We start from the raw sequence: 25,629 nt of genomic DNA on the forward strand, positions 1-25,629 counted from the left end.
GTCCTGGGGCAAAATGGGGCAAGGGGAAGGCAAATAAAGCTTATCTAACTACAAACTAAGTTAACAAATTCTAATCTACTATTTACAGGTTCAATAACTCTCTACTACTAGAGAAATGCACGTCAACGAAAGAAGGCAAGAAGCTCCAATGACCATCACAGGCCTGGAGGTGGGCCAGGAGTCCACAGACGTGCCAGTTGCAATAGCACTCTGTCAAAGCATGCATCATCCCAGGCCTGTTGTGTGATGACATAGTGTGATGTGAAGGTGTGAACCAAGTCGCAGCCCTGCAAATGTCCTATATCAGGACCTGGGCTAGGAAAGCCACAGCCAAGATCTGCGCTCTTATCAAATAGGCTGTCAGAGTGGCAGGAGGTGCGACTTTTGCCTGATCATAACAAGTACGGACGCAGGAGGTGATCCAAGAGAAAATCTTCTGCGATGAGACTGGCAGACCTTTTTTCCGCTCAGCCACCCCTATGAAGAGTTGTATAGATTTCCGGAAGTTCTCTCAATGTAGAAGGCCAGCGCATGCTTGATGTCCAGGGTGTGCAGGCGTCTCTCCTCACTAGAAATGTGTGGCTTCGGAAAGAGGACTGGTTGACATGAAACTGTGACACCACCTTTGGTAGAAATGCTGGGTGAGGGCGCAACTGAACCTTATACTTGTAAAATATAGTACAGAGAGGCTCCAATGCCAGGGCCTTGATTTCAGAGACACGTCTCGCCGATGTAATTGCCACCAGAAAGGCAACTTTCCATGACAAATGGAGAAAAAGTAGGTTGCCATGGGCACAAAGGGGGGCCCAGTGAGTCTGGACAGAACTAAGTTGAGGTCACAAAGAGAAACTGGGCCTCTAACCTGCAAAAAGAGCTTTTCCAAGCCTTTCAGGAATTTGGCCATCATCTCATGGGAGAAGAATGATCTGCCCTGGATATGTGGGTGAAAAGCTGAAATGTTTGCTAGGTGTACTTCGATCCACAATAGTGCCAGGCCTTGATGTCTCAGGTGGAGTAAGTATTCCTGAATAGAACGTAGCAGTACCTGCGATGGGGGGAGATTACATTTTCTGTTCTGTTTGGTTGCAAACGAGTCCACTTGGGGAGTTCCCCACTTCTGGAAGATAACTTTGGCTACTTCCGGGTGCAGGAACCACTCGAGGCGAGACGAGAAAGACCTGCTGAGGTGATCTGTTAACATGTTATTGACCCCCCCCAGGAGATGCGAGGCTTCGAAGTGGATCACATGTCCTACACAAAAGTTCCACAGACTGAGTGCCTCTAGGCCCTTGTTTGTTGACATGGTGCATAGCTGCCATATTGTCTGTCAGCACTTGTACTACCTTTCCCGATATCTGGGGAAGGAATACTTTGCAGGCTAGGCAGATTGCCATGAGCTCTCTGATATTCATGTGTAACATTAGCTCCTCTGCGGATCAAAAGCCTTGAGTTTTGAGGGAGCTGAGGTGGGCCCCCCATCCTAAGTCCAAGGCAATTGAAACCAAGGAGAGCATTTGGTGTGAGGCTGCAAAGGGCTCCTGCTACATGTGTAGAGATTGTCCACCAAGTCAATGAGGCCAGTACTCAAGGCTGTGTCTCACTGGGGAGTTGACTGACACTAGCCACATTTGAAGAGGTCTGAAACGTAGCCTTGCGTATTGCACCACATAGGCACATATTGCCATATGCCCCAGTAACCTGAGGCAAACCCTCACTATGGTGAGAGGGTAAGCTGTGACCTGGCTGATCAGGTCTGACAAGGCTTGGCATCTGGCTTGTGGTAGGAATGCTCTGGCCTAGTTAGAGTAGAGGACTTCCCTGATAAACTCTATCCTTTGCACAGGAACTAACATAGATTTCTGCTTGTTTACCAACAGGCCCAGATTTCGGCAGGATATTCACAGTGCCATGATACTGTGCCAGACCTGAGTTTCTAAGTGACCCCTGATGAGTCAGTTGTCGAGGTAAGGATAAATCTGAATTCCTCAACATCTGAGGTAGGCCGTGACCACCATCATGCATTTTGTGAACATCTTTGGCATGGCTGATAGGCCAAATGGAAGGCCTCTTAATTGGTAGTGGTTGTCCCCAACTACAAATTGTAAAAAGTGCCTAAGGCTATGGAATCTGGAGATGAGGAAGTATGCATCCTTCAGGTCGAGGGCAGTGTACCAGTCTCCCAGATCCAAGGAGGGAATGATGGAGGGTAAGGGGATCATACAGAACCTCAGCTTCTTAAGATATTTCTGAGGTGACGCAGGTCCAACATGGGCTGGAGACCTTCCTTGGCCTTCAGGATTCGAAAGTAACAGGAGTAAAACTCCTTTTCTTCTTAGATGCAGGGGAACTTCTTCTACATCCACTACCTGTAAGAGGGCTTGCACCTCCTGAACAAGAAGTTACTCATGAGAGGGGTCCCTGAAGAGGGACAGGGATGGGGGGTGGGAAGGAAGTATGGAAATGAATTGGAGGGTATACCCCAACTGCAATGGTGTTTTTAGACCTCCACCGATAGGCCAGATGACTGTAGTCATGAGGCTCTCCACACCGAGACTGCTGACACCATTGTTCTGGCCATTGAGTCAGCTGCGTCGGAGGCCACTTGGAGAGAAGCCTGGGTTACTGATTCGCCCTCTTCAAGGATAGCCACAAACTCCTGCTTAGAAGCCTGGAGTAACAAGTCAGCAAATTTGGCCATGGAATGCCATATATTCAAGTTCCATCTCCCCAATAGGCTTGCTGGTTTGATATGTGGAGCTGGAGACTAGCAGTTGAATATTTTTTTCTTCCAAAGAGACCTAGCTTTTTTGCCCCTTTGTTTTTAGGGGTTGAACTTGACTGCCATTACCTATCTCTCATTGGCAGCTGACACCACCAGTGACCCCGAGGATGGGTGAGAGTAGATATTCTCGAACCCCTTGGTGGGTACATAATATTTTTTCTCTGTCCTTTTAGATGTAGGGGACAGAGAGGAGAAAGTTTGCCATAGGGCCTTGACCAGCTTGACAACTCCCTCATGGACAGAAAGAGCCACTCTAGAAAGGACTGCTGCTGCCAGAATATCAAAGAATGTGTCAGCCGGCTCCTTCAGCTCCTTCGTCTCCAGGCCCAAATTTGCAGCTACCCTTTTGAGCAGCTGTTGGTGTGCCCTAAAGACATCTTGTGGGACTATAGCAGAAAGACCCACTACTGCCTCATCAGGTGATGATGACGATGACATAGGCAAAGGAGGAGTGGACAACTGTTCCTCCATTGCTGGGGTAGCTTCCTCAAGGGGAACCACCGAAGCCCCCTCTGTTTAATCTGGCTCCTCATCCAAGTCCAGGGGGCGGGCATGACACTGTTGCTGAGCATCTCTCGGATGTTCCTGAGACCTATTGTTGCTGCCATGATCCTGGAACAGTAAGGAATCCCCATGGGTTCCAGAACTGCCATGGTCTGGGCCACTGCATCAGTGGCCACAAGACTGGTGGTAGGGTTGCGGGGAAACCTGCTGCTGTGGTGAGGTACCGTTGGCCCCTGGGACAGGCGACCTCGTCTCCCTCTGAATCTGAGGGGTCCTCCTGTGGAGACCACAGCGGTGTCAAACTTGTTTCCAGCTCCTTAGAACACCAGTGGGTGCAGTACTGCGGTGCCAGGGAGCAGTGCCAGGGTTCTGCCGATCAGCACCAAGCATCCCTAGGTTGTTGATGATGCTCTGGTGATGGGTAGTAATGCTTCAGAGACTGAAGCCACAGCTCTAGGGATCGGTGTTGCGAACCTGGTGCCCTATATCGAGGCTCCAGGGGTGGGTACAAAGCGTCCGGGGAGCAGTACTGCGAGTCCAGCTGTTGTCGTCAGTGCTCTGGGGACCATCGCAGGTCTGGCGACCACTGCCAGGGCATCAGTGATTGGCAGAGAGTGGGGTGGGGAATGGTGTTGAGGTGTCAGGGACCTGTGCGGAGTCCCCATCATGGGCTTGCCCATGGACCCACTCTTGGCCAGCTGCCCCAGCACAGGGTCTTCCTCTCGAAGAGTCTCTCCTCTCGAGGAGTAGGTGGCATCAGGAGCGAGAGCAGGTCCTTGGCTGTTTGAAAGGCCTCAGGTGTAGATGGTACCACAAGATGCCCGGTACTTCTATTGCTGCCTAGGGTTAGAGGTGGGTCCCGGGGTGGAATGGGAGCTCTGCTGGTTGAGGCTGCAGCCAACCCGAGTTCTGGGGAAGACTATTTACACTAAACTACAGACAAAAACCACTGGTAAAGACTTACTGAGGCAAAAGATGTTCCGGCACCGTCACTGGCAGTAAGAAGTAACTGAGGAGGGGGGAGGAGGGGCCCTTAGATAGGCGTACATGTGTGCCACTGCAGAAAGTGCTAGAGCTGGCCCTACAAATACCACTGATGGAAAAATCTCTGGGCCCTAGTGCACATGGCATGCACACACACCTAGTATGGAATGGACATAAACAAGCACTTGAAGAATTTTTAGTTCTTGCAATTTTTTGAGGGTGGGGGAAAGGAGGAGAAGGGGACTTGAAAGACACATTTCCTGATAAATACATACCTAGATTACCAGTTACAAAGCTGAGTCATTTTATTGTGATGAATTAATACAAAGCTAATCATAAAAGCTCCATAATTATGCTACTGTTCTTTAATCACTACTGTTACCTGCCATGATAAACAAAGATCTACCAAGCATGAGTTGATGGGTTTGAGGCAAATAAACTATCCTGCCTGATTAATTAGTGTTTTCCTATCTCAGGCACTGAGATCTTTTGATCTTCAGGTAAGTCTAATTTCATAGTTTGACAAACTGTTCAGATTTTTGCAGAATCCTGTTATCTCCACTTGGTTACATGTCTGAATTATCAGATTATATGTTTCATATTCAAAAAGCAAATCACATACAGCTGTTCTCTTAAAAATCTACAGTTTAGATTAGTTTAGCAGGGCAAAACTGGGCAACTGTGGTCCAGAAAGATTAAATGCTGTGTATATGTACAATACAATAAATCTTATTAACCACCACCCTTTTCTAGGACTTTTTGTTCTGGCCAACCATATGCAGACACAATATGTGTGATTCCATGATCTCACTGTCAAGTGCACTTACAGTATAGTTTGTACTGGAAATCATAAGTACAATTTTGGAAGGGAATAAACTTTAGCAAGAGATGAGATTAAACTGCTCCATGCCAAGAAAGCAAAAGACATCTGCTTAAGGAGGAGCAGGTGGGCAGACTTTGCTCAACACTGAGCTGTCTCTTGTTGGAAAAACAAAACCACAGCTTTGAGAAAGTTTCCAATGAAAGTCTCAAGTTTCTGTTAAAAGTGCCTAAAAAAAAAAGGCAGTTAGATTTAACTATTTTAATACATGGTTTTTAAGAGTCACCTATAGGAAAAAGATCGCCGATGGTTTAAAAATGGTTCATATTATTTTTCTTATAAGACAATAGCCAAAAATAAATATTAACAATAATGAAGGCAATATCTATACAGCTTTTAAGGCTTTGCAAGATACTGTACATTACAAGTGCAACAAGATCTTATTTTCATAATAAAGTTCTACTGATTTTTATTTTTTTATTTATTTATTTTTTTAACATTTAGGCTTGTGTCCTTTTCATTAAAGACAGCATTATTAAAATCTGTGTTTGTAAATTTTGACCACTTTATAGAGTAATGTCTGTTTTCCTTGATATACAGGGTATCTTAAACCTTTGCTAATTCTCTCTCCTGTTGCAGAAAGCCAACAATTCCTCAAAGTGTCAGTAGCTTCAGAGGCCTATTTTCCCCACACAAACTGCCCTACCAAAATAATCTACTAGAAGGCACATCTGTCAGATTGTGCTTGTTGAGAAGAATATGATGATAGGACCTACTTTGCCAATTCATTTTCACAGTTTGCAAATTCCCAGCCATTCCCCATTCACCCCCACCAGTGTAAAAATAAAATAATCGCCAAGTTGATGTTTCTGACATTTCTAATTACAGAGTCACAGAAGTTTCACCTTTGTGAAGACTGTTAGACAGTTTTCATTATTGACCTGATTTTTAGCTCCCCCTCCCTCCCCTTTACTAACTTTCTAGAAACTGCTTTCTGAATAAACTGTATTATGTGTAGCCCCCCGAGAGGAGAAATGCTCTGAAAATTTAAGGTAAATCCAACAGGCTGTGTTTGAGGGATGGTAATATTTTTAGAAAGTGGTGATTTCTTCATTTTTTGGAAACTAAAAATTTCAAGTTTATCACATATACCAATGCTGAGTGAAAAATGACACACAGGACTATTATTGCCCACTTGGAACATACAGCTTAGTTATCTATGCATGTTATGACTTAAGAAATGGATCTAGTGAACATTACCAACCCCGTAGGTAAAAAAAAAAGGGAATAGGGTGAAGGTTCATGCTTCATAAATGGGGAGAAGAGGGGGGGAGATTACAAAATCCTTGATTAAGTATCAAGAAAAACTTATTTCCCTATATAACTCGAAAGACTAGGGTACAAAACTAAAAAAAGAGTAATAATATCAGCAGTAAATCTTGGGCAGCTGGGTTCCACTTCGCTTCAAATGAGAAGCACACTGGTCAGATTTTGTGGCATTGAGTCGACCCTTCCCAAACATTTACAGACCTGCAAACAATGGTAAGATACACTTAGATCTAAAAAGGATAATAGGCCAGGTTAGAAACAAATTTCATCCCCATGTTACAAACATATTTGATTAACAAAAAGATTAAATTTTTTAAAGTTTCATTATTTATACTATTTGTTTGCTTTTTGCATTTAACTCAGGTTAGGTAACAAAACTAGATGGGAAACTAATCTAGACTAACTTAATTTTTTCTATGGTATGTTTCTAATCAATTTTACCTTCATGTTTTGGTTGCAATGCAATGCTGCAATGTTTTGGTTGAAAATGCAGCAAGGGAATATTTTTTCAAATGCTATTTTGCCTTTAGAATACAAGTGTAAGAAATATTAACATTATGATGGGGGGCTGTAGAAGCTTCCCTCACATCTCTTTGGGTCTTGGCTACAAACAGTGCAAAGCCCTTTTTGATCCACAACTTCTGCTGGAAAGTTATGGGCACCATAAGCAGCCTTTTAGCTACTGACCCCATAGGCTGCGCAGGTGGAGCATATAAAATTCCAGTAAGCCAGGAAATGTGGATTTCACAGAGGTTACAAGCTACTCGGGTTATGCTGACAAAGCTTAACTTTCATGTATTCTTAAATATGGCTCTGCTCATGCCCCAGAGAAGTTAAAGACATTAATAACACTACCAAAATAGCCAAACCGATGGAGATTATATGACATGTGAGCAGCATTGGTTAGCAAGTCCTGGATTTAAAGTTACAAACAAAATCTACTCACTCATTTTTGAGGTAAAGAGGATGAAATTAAAGAGTCTGGGGCTTTGGGGTTTTAACTAGTCTTAGACCCGAGAAGTCCATACACCAATAAAATAAATATAAAAATATTATAAGCTCCTCCCTTGTGCCTCAGAGAGCACACGCTGCCAGGTTTTGGTTGCCCCCTCTCCCTTCAAGTCTGCTGTCAAAACATAAAACAGTTGAGACCCAACATGTGCATCTCAAGTTTTTTCCACCTACACAGTAGGTTCTGCTCAGTGCACCAGCAGCAAGCAGCTGATCATCAGAAATCACCTGCTGAGAAATTGAGGACCTTTTCCAAAAAGGAATCCAGGCTCCAAAGATCTGCCCTAACATCCTCCCAACAAGCAGCAAAGATTCCACCCTCCTTCTTTACAAGACAGTGGCTGAAAGGGTGGATGCAAGTTATGTCACTAAAAAACTGAAAACCATCGTGATGTGATTCATATGCTCAACATGCTGGATTCTCCCCCAGTAGGAGGAGGGGACATAGAGTTAGAGTTAAGGCTGGTGTTTTAACCTGTACTATGAGTCTCCTGATTTTCTAGTCTTTATTATTTTGGTTTGAATATAACATTTTATTAGCATTATTGTTGAAACCCTTGTCCTTCCTTCTCATTACACAACCAGTCTTTGTCCTCATCTTATCAATTCACATCTAATCGTATTTTCTAAGCTTTTCAGGGCAGAGACACTGTGTCTACAAAAGCACAGTACAAAATTGTAGTAATGCATAAATAATAATGATAATTTAATTATTCTGATAAGCTATGTATTTTCAACCTCAACTCCATCTCAAAATTTTTATCTAGAAATTAAAGAAGGAACTGTAACTTTATTAAATTTAAAGTTATTTCCCAAATATACAAAAATAAATCAATTCTATCTTCTAACATGTGAAATACTCACCCCATACTGTTCTGTTCTTTACCACCAATGCATCTGGAAGGTGTTTACTAAAGCAGGCATATTCTCAAAAGCTATACAACAATAAGTCTTCCTCTGCATTAAAACTTGAAGCATTTTCACTTCTCATGCAACTCTTGAACTTTTTACAGCTTTGGCGACTGTTTGCTTAGATCTCTATAACTGACAGCAAACACATACAGCCCTTATGCTCATCATAAAACATGCTAAAAATCAACCAACGTGTGAGGCTGATTTACTCACGCACAAAAAATAGAAGTCTGATATAAGGTACATATTAATACTGGAGACCGTGTGTGTAGTAAACCAATTAAAGTGAGACTCTTAGAATGTTACCCATTTGTTTCTGATAGTACAGATTTCTAATGTACAGATTTGATTCTTTTAAGACAATTCTTTATTCCTGAAGTGAATGAGTATAAATAATTGGCAGAAAGACACAGTCAAGCAGCGTCAGTGGATGACGAGGCACTTAGTCATTTAACAAAGCTCATCTCTTCACCTAAATTTTGTGATTGTATAAATAAAGTTACATTGCCCAACTACCACAATGTATGGACTGTTTTTTCCACATGAGATGCTCTCAAGATAAAGGCAGAGAAATAACACTAAACAGACTGCGATTTTATCTCCCCATCATGTATATCCACACCAAAATCCTTGAAGATATAATTTTTTTTAAAAATCTAAAAAATTCATCAAAACGCCTGAAAATCTGCATTACATATTTAAAAAGCACTCATAATCCAGAAATTTACAGTGAATTTGAAATCGTTTTTTTAAATGTTATTGCCATTTTAATGAAAAATACTTTTTACTTAGGATTATGGTGATTTTTAAAATTGTTTCTCTGACTGTAGATAAGCCACAATGGAACAGGCATTCATTCTCAAGGCGTGAGATGATGAATGCTACATTTCCTTTATTACCTGTGGCCATATCTTACTATCAGGTACTTAGCAAATCTTCCCAGAAAGTTCAGTGGGAAATTCTGCTTAGCCCACTAATGGAAGAGTATGGCTTCCTCCAAATGTTCCATTTTTCTGAGGAGTGGAAGGAATGAAAGTGCCTTCTGACATGTAGATTTAAATAATCCCATCCGAAACATGGGGAAAATGCAACAGATGGGGGAAAATGCTTATTGGTGTAATTCTGGAGATCCATAACTATCAGCTAAGAAAGATGGATAATCTGAATAGTAATTTCCATTCTCTTTGGACAAAAAAGTTGCAACAAAATGGAATAACTTTTTATGAAGATAAATATTTTATAATCATTAAAATCTTAAAGTGAATTAAAGAGTAATACCTAGAAAGAAGGGAACAGCTCTTTGGAAAGTAAATATAAGTAGAGGAGTAAGAAAGTAGAGGAGTAAGAAAGTCAGCTCTTTGGAAAGTAAATATAAGTAGAGGAGTAAGAAAGTCAGACCCCATGTATTAACATTTTGATCCATTTAAAAGTCTCATCACTTTCAGGGATGCACTTATATTGCTATGCTTATTAATTTTATCTTTGATTGTGTTCTGAGGACTGTTTTTCCTTTACCCAGATTGTCAGAATCTGCCTGCATGAGTGCATTTTCATTTACAAAAGTCAACTGTGCATTATTTGTTGAGCATTCCATTTTAAATTAGGTCTAAATGAAAGGAAAAGAAAGTTAGTTTAGCCTTTCCACAACACTTGATTTTATAACTGCCCAGAATGCAAGTTAAAGTATATATAAGTATTTTACGAGCTACCCTGATCCAAGTACGAGAGAAGAGTCATCAATGCCATAGCTCAACAATGTTCAAATCATGGCTACTATTCATTCCTTCAGATTCCTCATGAAAATGATTCTTCCTTTCCCAGTGCCTGGGAACTTGCTATTAAATTACCCACAATTCTGATATAACAGTACAAGTCAATTTTGCAAAATTATTTAGGGTGATGACCCTTCCACTAGCTGTGAGATACTTTGGGATGGGTATCAGGCAATTTAGAAACAAAAATAGATTAATATTACTACAGTGAATGACAATATAAAATAGCCAAAAAGCTAAATTACAACATAGGATTTTAAATATTTTTTAAAATCCCAAAGAATCCATCCCTTGGGAATGGGTCAGTGCTCTCTCAGAGCCAAAGAGCGAGCTTTCACTGGTCTGATCTAGAATCATAATTATCTCAAAGATACAGACAACTGAGGGTGGGAAATTGATGGTATATAATCAGAACCCACAATAACCAAATGTGCCATATTAGGCTCTGCATTCAAACTATATTTGTGCAATACTATTCCAGGGTAGATTGGGCAGGGCTGGGCTAAGCCAATTTAGGGCCTGACACTGAAGCCCGCTACCATATGCCATGGGTGCCCTCTCCCCTTTTAGAAAGGCAGAAGCAATGGCATGGAGCCCCCTTTCTTCCCCCGCCCCACCCCCCAGGAACGGAGGGTATCCCCTCCGCCAGGAGCAACAAGGTCTGCAGTAGGAGATCTCTAGCCACTCCCTTGGAGGAAGTAGGGGTTGCAGTGTGCAGCCATCCTCTCTCCCCCCCGAGAGGTAGCAGCAGCAAGGCAGGGTAAGGGCAAGGGCATATCTACTTGGGTGTGGGAACTGGCCCCAATGCACTCTTTACCTCTTCCCACACAAAGAGCCCTTTGTTGGGGTGGGGTTGGCTAGATTCCGAGGGCTGTAGGTCTCGGAGTTCCCAATTAGATGCATGGAGCAGTTAAACTCTTTGAGTGTTATTGCTTTAGGCTGTCTACAGACTCACAGACATCATTGCAACAATAACGCTCAGTTCACATTTCTCATCTTTTCTTTGCAACCATGAAGAATAAAAACTTTTCAAATGGAAGTTTAGATTCTGCTGTAATCACATGATGCCAGGAACTGGGTCCCTAGACATAGGCCTATAATTCACCACTGTACAATAATTCATGCTGAATCCATGACCATAAAGCCTCGCCTGAGAAAAAGCTATTTTATTTTATTTTATTTTATTTCCTGAGCTAAAAGATTTAAGAAGTGCTACTGTCCCACCTCATGTTGTATTTTCTGGGTAGGCCCAGTTACCTCAGAAGTTGAACTACTAAATGCATTACCCTCCTGCCATTTGCTGCCTCTTGGTTTTAAAATTCATCATGGTGTCTTAGATAAGACTCTACTAATGCATAAAAGAGCAGTTGTCTTAAATTCAAATCCAAGAACTAACAGAGAGAAGTAATCCCCTTCACCTGAATCCTCTGTGCTTCTAGCCCCACTCTTCTAATTGGTGCAGAGAGATGGCTCATTGCCCAGTATGTGGATTGACACCCACAAATAAATGGTTCTGCTCTTAATCTATCATTGCTTGAACCAGTAGACAGTCAAGTCTTGGGGCCCTCCAAAGCAGACTTTAGGCCTTGCATACCGGTCAGAAACCCCTTCCTACTGCTGAAACCTTCACCTAAACCATGATCATCTGTCACTGCAACCACAGCAATTACTTATTAGCCCCATCTTCTCCTTCAGTCTATCTAAAAGACTGTCTCGGAGTCCTCTACCTTGCCCTCTCTTCCAATCATGTATCATCCCACTTTAAATCACTCCACCAACTTCTCTTAACTTTCTAAATTAATTTTAATCTTCTCTTCTTTGCCTTCAAACATGTACAAGTTTGCTTCAACCTACCACTCTGCTTGGCTCCTCACTCCCCACCTCTTCACTTCAGTTCCAGCTAATGCTAAATGGCACAACTTACTATCATTTTGGTGTCACTCTCCCCACTCTCTTCTTCGGCTTCTTTGCTGTGGCCATGCCTGTGTCTTCCATGAACCTGAAGTCCTCAGAATCTAAACCTCCTTAATATGCAATTCTGCCACAAATACCGTAATTATTTTGAGGTTTAACAAAATGGACCAAAAACCCCAAATCAAAAACCCTTAAAAACAAAAAATCAGTTATAATAAACAACATGGAACAACTTCCATCCCTTCAATCACTCAGCTATTAAGAGTGACATTTGGAGGAAATCAAGTCCAACATGTACGGAATGTCATTGGATTTTCCTTGTTATGTTTTAATCTAGCGGAGATAAGGGCAGAATTCTATCTTTAGTGATAAAGAATGAATGTTTGGTTTCAAAGGAAATGGGTTTTAATGTTTCCAGATGCATCTAAAACAACCTACACTAGGAAAACAAGGTTCAAAACCTGATTTTGTTAAAATGGTTATCAGTGTTGCCTTATGTTACTATGCAATCGTGGCAGCAATTCAATGGAGACATATGCATAGTTACAGATTTTGACAAATTTTTTTTAGTTTTGTTTATTATTTTTAAATTATTCTAAAATAAGAGCAAAGAAATTAAATAGTAGATAAAAGAAAGCTATAACAACTAATATTAAGATTCTAATGTTTTTCTTTACTGTCTCAATTCATTATGAAGGGTCAGTTTCTTTGTCAGTAGCTTTTTCTTAACAGATTTAGATGTCTTCTGCTGAGCCTGGGCGTTACTTAACTGATTAGTTCCATCAACTTCTTTCTTTCTCTACTCTACGTTGGAATAATGATCTAGAGGGTGGAGTAGATTGCACCTTCAGCAAGTTTGCAGATGACACTAAGCTGGGGGAGTGGTGGATACCCTGGAAGATAGGATACAGAGTGACCTAGACAAATTGGAGGATTGGGCCAAAATAAATCTGATGAGGTTCAACAAGGACAAGTGCAGAGTCCTGCACTTAGGATGGAAGAATCCCATGCACAGCTACAGACTGGGGACCGACGGTTTAGGCAGCAGTTCTGCAGAAAAGGAAGTGGGAGTTACAGTGGATATGAAGTGTCAGCAGTGTGCCCTGGTTGTCAAGAAGGCTAATAGCATATTGGGCTACATTAGTGGGAGCATTGCCAGCAGATCTAGGGAAGTGATTATTCCCCTCTATTCGACAGTGGTGAGGCTGCATTTGGAGTATTGTGTCCAGTTTTGGGCCCCCCACTACAAAAAGGATGTGGACAAGTTGGAGGGCAACAAAAATGATTAGGGGGCTGGAGTACAAGACTTATGAGGAGAGGCTGAGGGAACTAAGCTTGTTTAGTCTGCAGAAGAGAAGAAAGAGGGAGGATTTGGTAGCAGCCTTTACTACCTGAAAGGGGGTTCCAGGGAGGATGGAACTAGGCTGTTCTCAAGGGTAGAAGATGACAGAACAAGGAGCAATTGTCTCAAGTTGTAGTGGGAGAGGTCTAGGTTGGATATTAGGAAAAGGTTTTTCACTAGGAGGGTGGTGAAGTTCTGAAATGGGTTATCAAGTGAGGTGGTGGAATCTGCATCTTTATAGGTTTTTAAGCTGTGGCTTGACAAAGCCCTGACTTGGATGATTTAGCTGAGGTTAGTCCTGCTTTGAGCAGGGGGTTGGGCTAGATGACCTCCTGAGGTCCCTTCCAACTCTAATATTCTATGATTCTATTATTCTAAACCATGTTTGTGCATGTGTTTTAGAATGATCTTATTTTTAAAGGAAAAAAAAAAACCCTGAACTTCCATGGCCTGAATTTAAGACCATCTATTCTGCACATCTTTGGAATTTATAGTCTACATGCTGAATTAAAATGAATGAACTCGTGAAGGTTATTGCTAGTTAAAAAGACTGGTGCTACTAATACTGGACTTGCCATTCTGCAATGAGAAATATTAAAGTCCACATACCCTATTCACTTAATGAGTGGTGCCCAAACAGAAACCTTGGCCTGATGTGTAGTGATAAGATGAACAAGGCTATAGTCATATTTAAATACAGCAATCCAGGTTTCTTCTTAATGTTTGAAAGTTTAGGAAGAATAGAATTTTTGGCTGTGTCAGAACAGAATTTCAGATCATTCCTCCCTAAGCCACTGCTTTCTTTCATTTTCCCCCCAACACTACGCTCAAGGACATTAGCTGGAGATCCTGGAGCCACAGTCATCACCCAAGACAACAATAAGCTGCAGGGCCCAGATTGTTTCTAGCACTGTCAACTGTGGCAGACTGCACAACAGCACAAAGCTGTGCAAAAGTGACAAGTCAAAAGATTAAAAGATAAGGCAGCATAGCTGAGTAACAAATTTAATAATGGAAGGAGGCCCAGCAGGTAGGCCAGGAGAGCAGTAAACACTGTCAGTAAAGGCCTGGGAGACTTAATTTGATTGTGGGCTTTAGAAACAGAGGCCCAAAGAGAAGCCAATGAAAAAAGCAGGACCCCAGCATCAACAGCGTAAACTAAAGGCTTATGACAAAGATGACAATATTTTTGTTGTCTCAATGAAAATATGTCAAGAATTTTAAATGTAATTGAGACAAAAAGTATACAATATTAATTCATAAGAACCAAGTTCTAAATCAAGTTATTTCCCTGACATTTTCATTCCATGTAGCCAAGTTACAGTAGCCACCTTTTAAAAAGGCAATTTTATGATGATGCTAAAGGGGAGGCAAGGGGGATTCTTAACAAGTTATATAGAGCTTTTGCAACTATAGTGTGCTAATTTAAAATTAGTTCATGCAGCAGGTCATCATTAACATTAATTGTGAAGAATACTGGACCAATTCAGACCTAATGTAGGGTGCAAGTCCATTGACTTCAATGGTCTTGTGCACTTTTACTAATCTGAATTAGATCAATAGTATTGATACAACAATTAAATGAAGTTATGCCAAGGCCACTGAGACAGAAGTTGAACATTATTCTTTTTATTACATACAAAAATCTCTGTTATAGGAACATTAAGGTTTCAGGAATGCCAGAATTAAAATTACCGATGCAACTATAATTTGGTCTCTTTGCTCATATATATTATAGAAGTCTTGCCTGTCATCATATACAGAATCTGCCACAAACTTTCCTGGCTCCCAGTTCAGTTCTTAATCATGAGAACATTCTCTCTCTCTTTTAAAAAAGGAAAGAAAATAATCAACTCTCCTCCTGCTTCACTGTCCACTTTGTGAAATGAATTAGGCAAGGCTCCTGTAGAACAACTGGCATATGATGATTTATTTACAGACTATGCCAAAATGCATATGTACAAACAAGCAGAAGGTGGCATGTACTACCTAACTTTTGAGCACTTGACTTTGCTACCTTGAACCTCTTAAGTTTTTTTTTTTTTTATGGTATATTACATTTTTTTTAAAAAGTTAACACAAATTCCATCATGCATACCCACATTGCCTGGGTCCTCAATTTTAAATATATTAGGAACAAAAAGAATCCTGACAATTGTATTGATCCATTATTAGATGGAATGGTAAAATGATCAATAATAATCCAGGAAAGACAAACTTTCAATACATATTTCTGTTCTGTATCTAGGGGAAAAACAAATTATATAATCCCATCATATGGTGACAACACACTTCATGTTCCACTAATATCTCTGGAGAATGTTAAACAGAAGCTACTAAAGCTAGACATTTTTAATCAGCAGGAGGAATGCAAGAATTTTAAAAGAGCTGGATGAGGAGTTTGATGAACCATTAATGTTGATTATCGAGAAGTACTGGAGCATTGGGGAAGTTCCAGAGGGCTGGAAGAAAGCCAATGTTATGCCAATTTCTAAAAAGGGTAAACAGGATCACCCAGGTAATTATACATGTCAGCCTGACATTAAACCCGGGCAAGATAATGGAGTGATAAAGGACTCAATAAATGAAGAATTAAAGGAGGGTAATATACTTAATGCAAATCAGCATAGGCTTATGGAAAATAGATCCTGTCAAACTAACTTGATATCTTATTTTAGTGAGATTACAAATCTGGTTGATAATAGTAAGCGGTATCTTCAGCAGAGGATACAGGGACAAATTCCATCCTCTTTCCACTGGCCAGGGACGGAGGAGAAGAGAGAACATGTAAAGTTTTTCTTGAAATTAGGGAAAAGCTTCAGATTGGTTCTTAATTTAGCTTCAAATTGGTTCTTAATTTATACAAAGTAGTGCCCTTCTTTCTGGATAGCCTATTCACGGTATCGTCCATTGTTATTTCACACACATCAATCAGGGTGAATTCCTCCAACACAACCGAGGTTGGCGTGGAAGGTAAAGCCCTTGGGTAAAATGAGGTCTTCAGCTGTTTTCTAGTCCCATTACTGCCTGCCTCCAATGTATGTTTGTGAAAGACAGCAGAGCTGGAAAGGCCACACCACAAGAACACAAAGCACGGTGGTTCAGAAATTAAAAAAGGCTTCTAATAATTTAGTGATTTTGAATAAACTTTTAAATCATCTTCTATCTGAGTAAGAGGGCAGAAGCCACTTAATTTTGCAGACAGGGTAATAAGAGAGGACAGTCACCCTAATTGTGATTGTTAACATTCTATCACTCAGCAGTACTAATTTACCCTCAATTTCTTATGCTCCTAGTGTGCTCTGTTGTAAGCCCATACTTTATAGATGCCACATATTCAATGCCGCCCAGAGCCCTATGACACCATGATACAGAGACTTTGACATGAAGGGTTGAAGAATGTATTTTCTGCAGGAGGGGTGTGAATCTGAGAGGAATGTGAATTCTGAGCATGTGCAGTGGCACAGAATTCCCTCAGGAGTATTTACATGTACGAGCGTCAATACAGTAAAAAAGTGCTTTTAAATCTTATGTTGCTATTCTGAACACACGATTTGATTAAACTGAATTTATGAAAGAGTGCAAAAGTAGGGAATTGCTGGAGATTGGAGGCGTGATCAAGAGTGACAGATACAGAATCACAGAAATGTAGCAATGGAAGAGACCTCAGTAGGTCACCTAGTCCAGTCCCCTGCACTGAGCCAAGACTAAGTATTACCTAGACAAACCCTGACAGGTGTTTGTCTAACCTGTTCTTAAAAATCTCCAGTGACTGAGATTCTACACCCTCCCTAGGCAATTTGTTTCAGTGTTTAACTACCCTTACAGCTAAGACATTTTTCCTAATATCTAACTTAAATCCCTTTTGCTGCAATTTAAACCCATTACTTCGTGTCCTGTCCTTAGTGGATAAGCAGAACAATTTATCACCCTCCTTTTTATAGCAATCTTTTACATACTTGAAGACTTATTTTCCCCCTCATTCTTCTCTTCTGATCACTAAACAAACAGTTTTTCCAATATTTCCTCATAGGTCTTGTCTTCTAGACATTTATTCATTTTTGTTGCTCTTCTCTGGACTTCCTCCAATTTGTCCACATCTTTTCTGAAATGTCACCCAAAACGGGACACAGTACTTTTAACTGAGGCCTTATCAGTGCCTCAGTCAAAGTAGAAGAAGTGCAGTTTGCTGCTTACAACACTCCACCTAATACATCACAGAATTATGTTTACTTTTTTTCATCAATATTAGTGTTGACTCATATTTAGTTTGTGAGCCAATATCATCCCAGATCCTTCTCTGAAGTTCTCCTTCCTAGGCAGTCACGTCCCATTTTCTATTTGTGCAACTGATTATTCCTTTCTAAGTGTAGTACTTAGCATTTGTCCTTACTGAATTTCATCCTATTTATTTCAAACCATTTCACCAATATGATTGTTTGTAGGCGGGCGGTCCTCAAAGTTGTATCTTGTAAAATCTGCCTTCCTCCTATTTTTAATTAAAGAAAGATTTTTGGCTTCCTGGAGAATTTAATCTATTTAGGCACAGTGGAACCACATTTATCAGAGCCTCCATTATTCGGCTCTCTGTATTAACTGAACCAGGACCGTCAGACCCAGGGGCAAGGCTTGGGCTTTGGCTCAGAGCCCAAGCCCCGACACCCAGGGATAAAACTCTTTGCCCAGACTCTGGATTATCTGAATTTTTTTTATTATCCCATCTGGCCCTAGTCCCAATTAGATCAGATAAATGGGGTTCCACTGTATTTTTAATGCGTCCATCATTATCTCAGTGCAGTTCATCCATCTTCTCCAAAGACTGCTTGCTATGCCAGAAAGGGAAAGTTCAACTGTCACGATCAGCCACACCGGTTCAGTGTTCAGCATGATGTGATGTCCTACCTACTAGCAGTGGCCACATTAGTCACAATCTCAATTGTGAAGAACTGGGAAGAGGGGACGGAAAGTACAGAAGTCACTACACCTTTCTCCCTGTAAATCAGAGAGAAAGAGCCGTTTCTTAAACCATTTAGATAAATGGTTGATTTATGGCAGGCTCTGAAAGCCTTCCAGAATTACTGTGGGTGAAAAATGGTGGTATTGATCAAAACGCATCCCAATGACCAAACAGAGTCCATAAAAGTCCATCTGCCTCCCTCAACTTGAGGAGGTATAGCACACAGAGACTACAGTTCCCACTGTGCAAGTTTCCATCTTCCTCCAGATGCCCAGGTCAATTACCATGAAGCATTCATTACAAGTTGAGGCTTGTAGGCTCTGAGAGTTGCACATCCACAATAAAAGTGAGGGAGATTACAATCTATTTGCTTTTATGCAAATTATGTGTGGATGTGAGGCTTCTGGTAAACTGCCAGCGTGGCCTTTGGGCAAAATTTTCTATTTCACAAGTACCTGACATTCATTCCTCTGAGTAAGAAACGGATTTTATGTTTTACAGAAATATGTATCCTTGAAAACAGAACACAAGAGAGAGAGAGTCTTCAAAACAGAACCAAAGAAAAATGAGACATTTATTTTAAAAGCCTATAGAAACATATTTTCCTTATTTAATTGCCCAAATTAAAGATGCCAAGGCACAGAGTTGTTGCAATTAAGTGCTTTGGCTTGCATACAGCGCTCTAGACTTTTTCTTGAGAAGAGGTAATAATGCATAAGAATTTAGCAAACTTGGATCTGACAGACTCTGAATAGGAAAGACTTGGTTAAAGCAGTACATTGTTCCAAAGAACAATATCAGTGGAAACATCAAAAAGAACAAAATTTTAGAGGACAATTTATCTCGGTGCACACCCAAATAGTCAAGGTATAAAGCTAAGTTTTTAGAAAGATTATTAATTAATATTATGGAACATTCTCTCACCCATTTGCAAAAACTGTCACTTATGCAATAAACATTCAAATTTTCAAGCCCTAATGAGCGCTCCTATCCTTCTGCTTACCTTTAAAATAGCAGGGCTTAATTGAAGGGAGTAAAAATAACCTCACTTCATTAAAAAAAATGCATCAGGGCATTATATACATTAATTAAACCTATGACTTACTCCACTGTGCTGCAGTCTCTCCATCTTTAGTGATGTCCCACTGAAATATGGCATTTACTTTCTTTACCAGCTGATTTCCAACCTCTTTGATACGGCGACCAATTTCTTCAAACACAAGGTCACTCTGCAGCCCTGAAGCCTATAAAATAAAGTACAGAAAACTTTAAATGGAAAGCTACATTAAAAGGTAATACAAGTGTAACTATTGTTCAAACACTGTATCCAGGCGAGTCTCTTCTGCAAAGTGATTAAAATAAAATAGATATGTCTCCCGCCACACACAATAATCACATCCAGCATGTCGACATTAGTCAATACATTCTACTTGAAAAAAAACATTTTGTGGAATCGTTCCTGAGAACTATTTCACAAGTTACCTTTATAGCTCTTGTGATTTATCTGTGTAATTTAAGATACGCTTTCCCTTCAGAATTATTTAAAGCCTTATAAATTACCTTTTAATTTATTTGAAGTATAATCCTGGCTCCCTCTCCACAAGGCATTGTATACACTAGTTATAGAATATGGCTGCATCTAAAAAATGGGTTGCCTTAATTTTTGACATATTAACTTTCAAAAAATAGATTTATTCATAAGGTTTCATATATTCAGTCAAAGGGTATGGTATATACACCGTTTTTTTTCCGTGTCTCACACTGTTTGATTAATGGTAAATTTAAGCTATTATGTAATTAAACTTGAATATTTACATTTTGCTTGCAATTTGTCTTTTGTAAGTCTTTGAATCTTTTTAAAAACAGACAAGTTTTAATGGATAAGTTGTTACATTTTAGGAAGCCGCTCCAATATTAACATTTTTATCTACTACATTTCATCCAGCAGACGAAGGCTGAGTTAAACGTGCCATGACATTTTTACTCACATTACTGTACCTAGGTGTATATAGTAGACAGGATATTATAGGCGCCATAGCGAGCATTGTCTACAATGAAGATTACTTGACACCTGCCACCATGACCAGCGAATCCGGGGATGATGCGTGTACAAGTATTCAAACCCGTTGGTGGGCACATCATATTTTTTTTCCGCCCTCTTAGATGTGGGAGTCAAGGAGGCCGGGGTCTGCCACAATGCTTTGGTGAGCTTCAGCGCCTCATCGTGAACCGGTAGAGGGCTACTCTGGAGGGCGCCGCAGATGCCAGGACTCTAAAAAGTTCATCCACTGGCTCAGAAAGCGCCTCTATTTTGAGGCCCAAGTTAGCCACTACACGCTTTAATGGGTGTAGAAGAATGAGGACGCAGGAATCTGAGGGGGGCTGGATCTTCCTCCCCGCTTAATGAAGGGCTGGCTGAAAGAGAATCGTCCCGGTATGACCCAATAGTTGCCTCCGGTGCTGTGGTCCGGTACTGAGGTCCTTGCCAACGACTGAACGTATAGCATCATGGCCTGAGGGAACCCCCACAGGTTCCAAGATTGCCAGGGACCTGGACACTGTCCTTGCATCCAGCCTCTGATTTGCGGCAGCATGGGAAACCACTAGGAATACTGAAGCTTGCAGGAGCAAGAGTGTGTTCCAGCACCGTCATGGTCGGTAAGAAGGAACTGAGAGGGAGGAGGGCCAGCAGTGTCCTATATACGAGCGCATACGCGTGCCCCTGCAGAGGGCACTAGAGCCGGCCCATTGGATACCACTAGGGCAAAAATTTCCGGCACTGGTGCATGTGGCGCGCACATACCTAATTCTGAATGGACATGAGCAAGCACTCGAAGAAGAAAGGTAAGTTGTTTTGCCTATGTTAAAAAAATTCTTATGATCATTTCACTGAAAAGCTCTAGTGCCTCCATGCTCTGGAGCAGGGACTAGAAATTTGGCAAATTTCTCTGGTCTAAGAGATGTGCCTTTTGTCATCTCCTTGAAAATTTGTCCAAATTTAGCCAAGTTATGAGCCTGTAAAAATCACAGCTTGCAGACTTTTCTTAAAGTCAGGTTAGAGCAGTGGTTCCCACCTATGGCCTGGAGGGCCAAAAGTGGCCCACAGGGTCTTTCAAAGTGGCCCACCGCTCCCCTCCTGCTGGCTGCAGAAGGGAGACGCTGCCTAAGGACCCTGGTGGAGCAGGTTGCCGTGGGACTACAAGATGGGTGCATGCTCCTTGCTGCAGCCAAGGGGATGGCAGATCAGCGCTCCTCTCCTGCTGGCTATTGCAGGGAGCATGGCAAAGTGCTCCTCCTGGGTCCATAGGCACTGGGGTCCCTGCTGGAGCTAGAAGGAGGGCAGATCAGCGCTCCTCTCCCCTGGCTCCAGCAAAAAGCAAAGCACTCTGCCTGGGTCCCTAGGTTCTGGAGTTCCTGCTGGAGCCAGAGGGAGAGAAGCACTGATCTTCCATCTTCCTGGCTGCAGAAGGGAGCACTGCCCAGGGACCCAGGTGGAGTGCACTGCAGACCGGGGGACGGGAGATCAGCAAGGAGGCAGTCTCCTCACTGTGCTCCTTTTGTCTAGCTGCAGTGCCTTACTTAGCAGGCCACCCACCGTGACTTAGCTGCCAGGCCATGTGCTTCAGTGTGTAGTGACAGTTACTCATCTACACTAGTGCTTTGTCTGTGACTGTGACATACTGTGAGTAATTTGTAGGTGTAAAATAGTTAAGGTAAAAATGAGCACAATAGCATCAAAATGTTTACTTTAAATATGTAGTGGTTTGTAGTTCTTAATGGTGTATACATCAATACGTTTTTTACAAGTTGATAGACCAGTGGCCCTTCAGGGTTGTAAAAATGATATTTGTGGCCCTCGAGCCAAAAAGATTGGGACTTACTGGCTTAACACATGTCGCATGAGACCACTTAAAATGAAATGGGCAATTAACCTCTCTGCAGGCATAGGGCAAAGGAGAGTTAGGCCTGGCCTACACTAGAAAATTAGGAAAGCATAACTACGTTGCTTACCAGTGTGAAAAATCCACATTTCTGAAGAACATAGTTAAACCATCCTACATTCCCATGTAGACACTGCTAGATCAACAGAAGAATTCTTCCATTGACCCAGTTACCACCTCTAGGGGAAGTGGATTACCTACACCGATGGGAGAATCCTTTCCGTTGGTGTAGGTAGTGTCTATGCTGAAGCGTTACATCAGCGGAGCTGCAGTGGCACAACTGTGTCGCCATAGCGTTTTAAGCATAGACAAGCCCTTAATAGGTTACAAATTGTTGTAATGAGCCATTAATCCAGTGTCTCTGTTGAGTCGATGATTTTTAGTGTCCAGCAGACAAACAGGCCAACTAACAACTCTCCAAAGCCTCCCTCTATAAAGAACTCAAAAAAGACCCCACCCCACAATTCACTCAGGAGTTTAAGGATCCTTCCCCAAACAACTCCAAGAGAAACTTTATAAGCTCATCCCCACATGGCCCTTCAGGGTTGTAAAAATTGTATTTGCGGCCCTCGAGCCAAAATGGTTGGGAACCATTGCGTTAGAATTTGGCAACTAGATTCTTTGAACATTCCATCTCTACTGGGCATGATTTAGCCCAGGACCGCAGGAAATAAAGCAGGATTTTCCCTGCAATTGCTCCTCACAGCAATGGGGGGCCACTGTGGTACCAGAATTGAGAGCAAGGAGATGGCACTGCCAACCTTAATTCTGTCATTTCCTAACTTTTGAATGCTTGACTTTGCAGCCTTAATATTTTTTTCATGTCATTTTTAAGGTAACATAGGCTATGTGTTATAATAGAACTTTAGCAACCCTTTTGCATGAAATACAAGGTAGAATATCATGTTATGGGTTTAAAATTTTAAGCCTAACAAATCTTATTGTGCTTTTAAAACATTTTGGAGATAGATAGGGCATTATTGTCAGATAAACATCAAATCTGTTAAGGACTAGAAATAATGTACTTTTAAGAGACAGCTATACAAAAAAACCAAACCCTGCCAACCTTAAAGAAAAACTAAAGCCTTGTCTAAAATGCGTTTTATCCCAAAAGGGCTTTTGCTGACAATTGCCAAAGGTATGTGGATTGCAAATGCGAACTTGGACAGGAATAATGAGGGGTGATAAGATGCAAATGTGATGCAGACAAACAGGAAAAAAAACGTTTAGCCACAGTAGCACTGAATACAATCCGGATGACTCTGGAAACAGACACCAAGAAACATCACTATTGGGAACAGGATTGTCTGTGCCTGGCTTCTTGTCACACTATCAAAGAAATCTAAAATAGGGAAGATGAGACTCTAAAATGCCACATGCCTGAAAGGCTGAGAAGGTGTAAAGAGAGTTTCTAGAAACCTATCTTAAGTATTATATGGTTCCATTACCACAGTATCGGAGTACCTCAAATTCTTTAATGCATTTATCTTCAAAACACCGCTGTGAGGTAGTGAAGTATTACCCCCCCTTTACAGATGGGAAACAGAGGCACAGAAAATAAATTACTTGTCCAAGGTCACACAGGAATATGATTGTGAAGCAGGAAATCGAACCCAGGTCTTCAGAGGCCTTGACTAGCACACCAACTCTCCCATTCACCGTCTGGTCTGTGCCGCACCATGACAATCATATCGTCTAGGTACATCAAAGCAAATGCCTACACACCTACCAGGGGCCAGACTGTGAACCACTTGGTGACAGTTATTCACTTGAGGAGACCCACACCCTTTTCTATAAAATAAACTTTTTTCACTAATTTTTCTTTCTTTTTCCTTTCCATCTTTCTTCTCCCCTATTGTATATCTTGATTTTAACTCTTCCTCTATCTTTCTGTCCATTCTCCCCTCAATCTATAAATGGTTACTCATTTCTAAATGTACACAGTATTTTTTCTCCAGTCTTATCTACACCAGAAAAATAAGTACCCATATTATAGACAATGCAATTGACAGTGCAACTCAGTCTGATCTCAGCTAAACAAGTGCTTCTATCTGTGGCTCTTACAAAACCATCCAGTTCATTTGCTAGTGTGTTCGTAGTAGCTTGTTTTGTACAAGACATGGTAATTCACACCTGAATAATTAAGATTGGTGTCAAGCACTTCAAAACTAGATCATCCATATGGGACATTTTCTCAAATAGCTCAATGAACCTATCAGGTTAAATAACACTTACCTGTGTGTTACTGTGTTAATTTACTCATCTCATACCACATGTGCGACTGCTACAGAATTCTAATATTTTGTACATTCTTTCAAAGATAAAGCATAAGTACACCTATTCACAAATTGATCTTAGTGTATTTTTCTCCTACCTTCATGGACTCCTTAGCTGAAGGTTTATCAAGGGTTGATGTTAGATCTACATACGCTCCTGCAATGGCAACTTCTCCAGTCTCTTTGACCTGTTAAAAGAAAATTTATATTCTCTTTGGATCATGCCAACTAAAGAAAGAAGAGTTACAATGAGCAAAATGGCTACATTTTAAAGCAACCAAGCAATCTTCTTTGTCTTACATCACAGATCAAAAAACAAAACTTAAAAAGCTCCAGCACAGAGAAAAACAAAGGAAAACCAGGTCTGAAGTAAATTAGAAAGTACTACTTTTTACAACAGTCCTAAAACAGAACAATTATGTTTGCTCGGATGCATAAAGAACGCTTAAGTATTATGACTACAGATTTCCTGGATAGGGTCACAACAGCAAGACACAATAAGACAGCTCTTATATAGCACTTTTCCTCTGTAAATCTTAAAGTGCTTTAAAAAGATTAGTATTATCCCCGTTTCATATATAGGCAACTGAGGCACAGAGATGATGCGACTTCCCCAGTGTTACTAAGCAGACCAATGGCAGAGCTGGAAATGGAGCCCAGATAGGTAGATAGGTCTTTTGAGTCCCAGTCCAGTGATCTATACACTAAAGAGCACTACCTCTTCAATTGTTAGTTCAAATTATTTTGAAGTATGTAGCTTCGTTGCTGAGAGGACTGCATTCAAGCTACAAATAAACTATTTGTTCAAATGAGCACTGAGGGCATGCTATTACAGTATCTAACAAGCATGGCTTGAACCATTTATATTTCTTATAAGGAATTCTTAAGCTTTCCTTTTCTGGATACGGAAGGATATTTCTCCTCTACCAAAAAGACACCATGAACTTGAAAATCATGCTTCTATTTGAAAATGTACTAATGTTATTACAAATGACAGGTAAGGTTACTTGTTTACATAACTAATTAGTTCGCAGCAAGCTGGGATGTGAATCTACCCTGCACTAGCCTGCCATGGATCATCTCTG

At 41.0% G+C, this 25,629-nt stretch overlaps 1 protein-coding gene across 2 annotated transcripts in view; it reads right to left on the reverse strand.

Moving 5' to 3' along the window:
• HSD17B4 (hydroxysteroid 17-beta dehydrogenase 4) overlaps positions 1-25,629 on the reverse strand; it is a 115,912-nt gene that overhangs the window by 6,057 nt on the left and 84,226 nt on the right. For both annotated transcript variants that reach the window (XM_067568589.1, XM_067568588.1), the window contains 2 exons: positions 24,643-24,732; positions 19,433-19,571 (listed from right to left, as the gene is read on the reverse strand). In XM_067568589.1, the coding sequence (XP_067424690.1) occupies positions 19,433-19,571; positions 24,643-24,732 (229 nt within the window). The remainder of the gene's footprint in view (positions 1-19,432; positions 19,572-24,642; positions 24,733-25,629) is intronic.

The sequence above is a fragment of the Emydura macquarii genome, unplaced genomic scaffold (genome assembly GCF_026122565.2).
Source record: "Emydura macquarii macquarii isolate MOO-44397 ecotype Brisbane River unplaced genomic scaffold, CSIRO-AGI_Emac_v2 contig_2897, whole genome shotgun sequence".
Lineage (NCBI taxonomy): Eukaryota > Metazoa > Chordata > Testudines > Chelidae > Emydura > Emydura macquarii.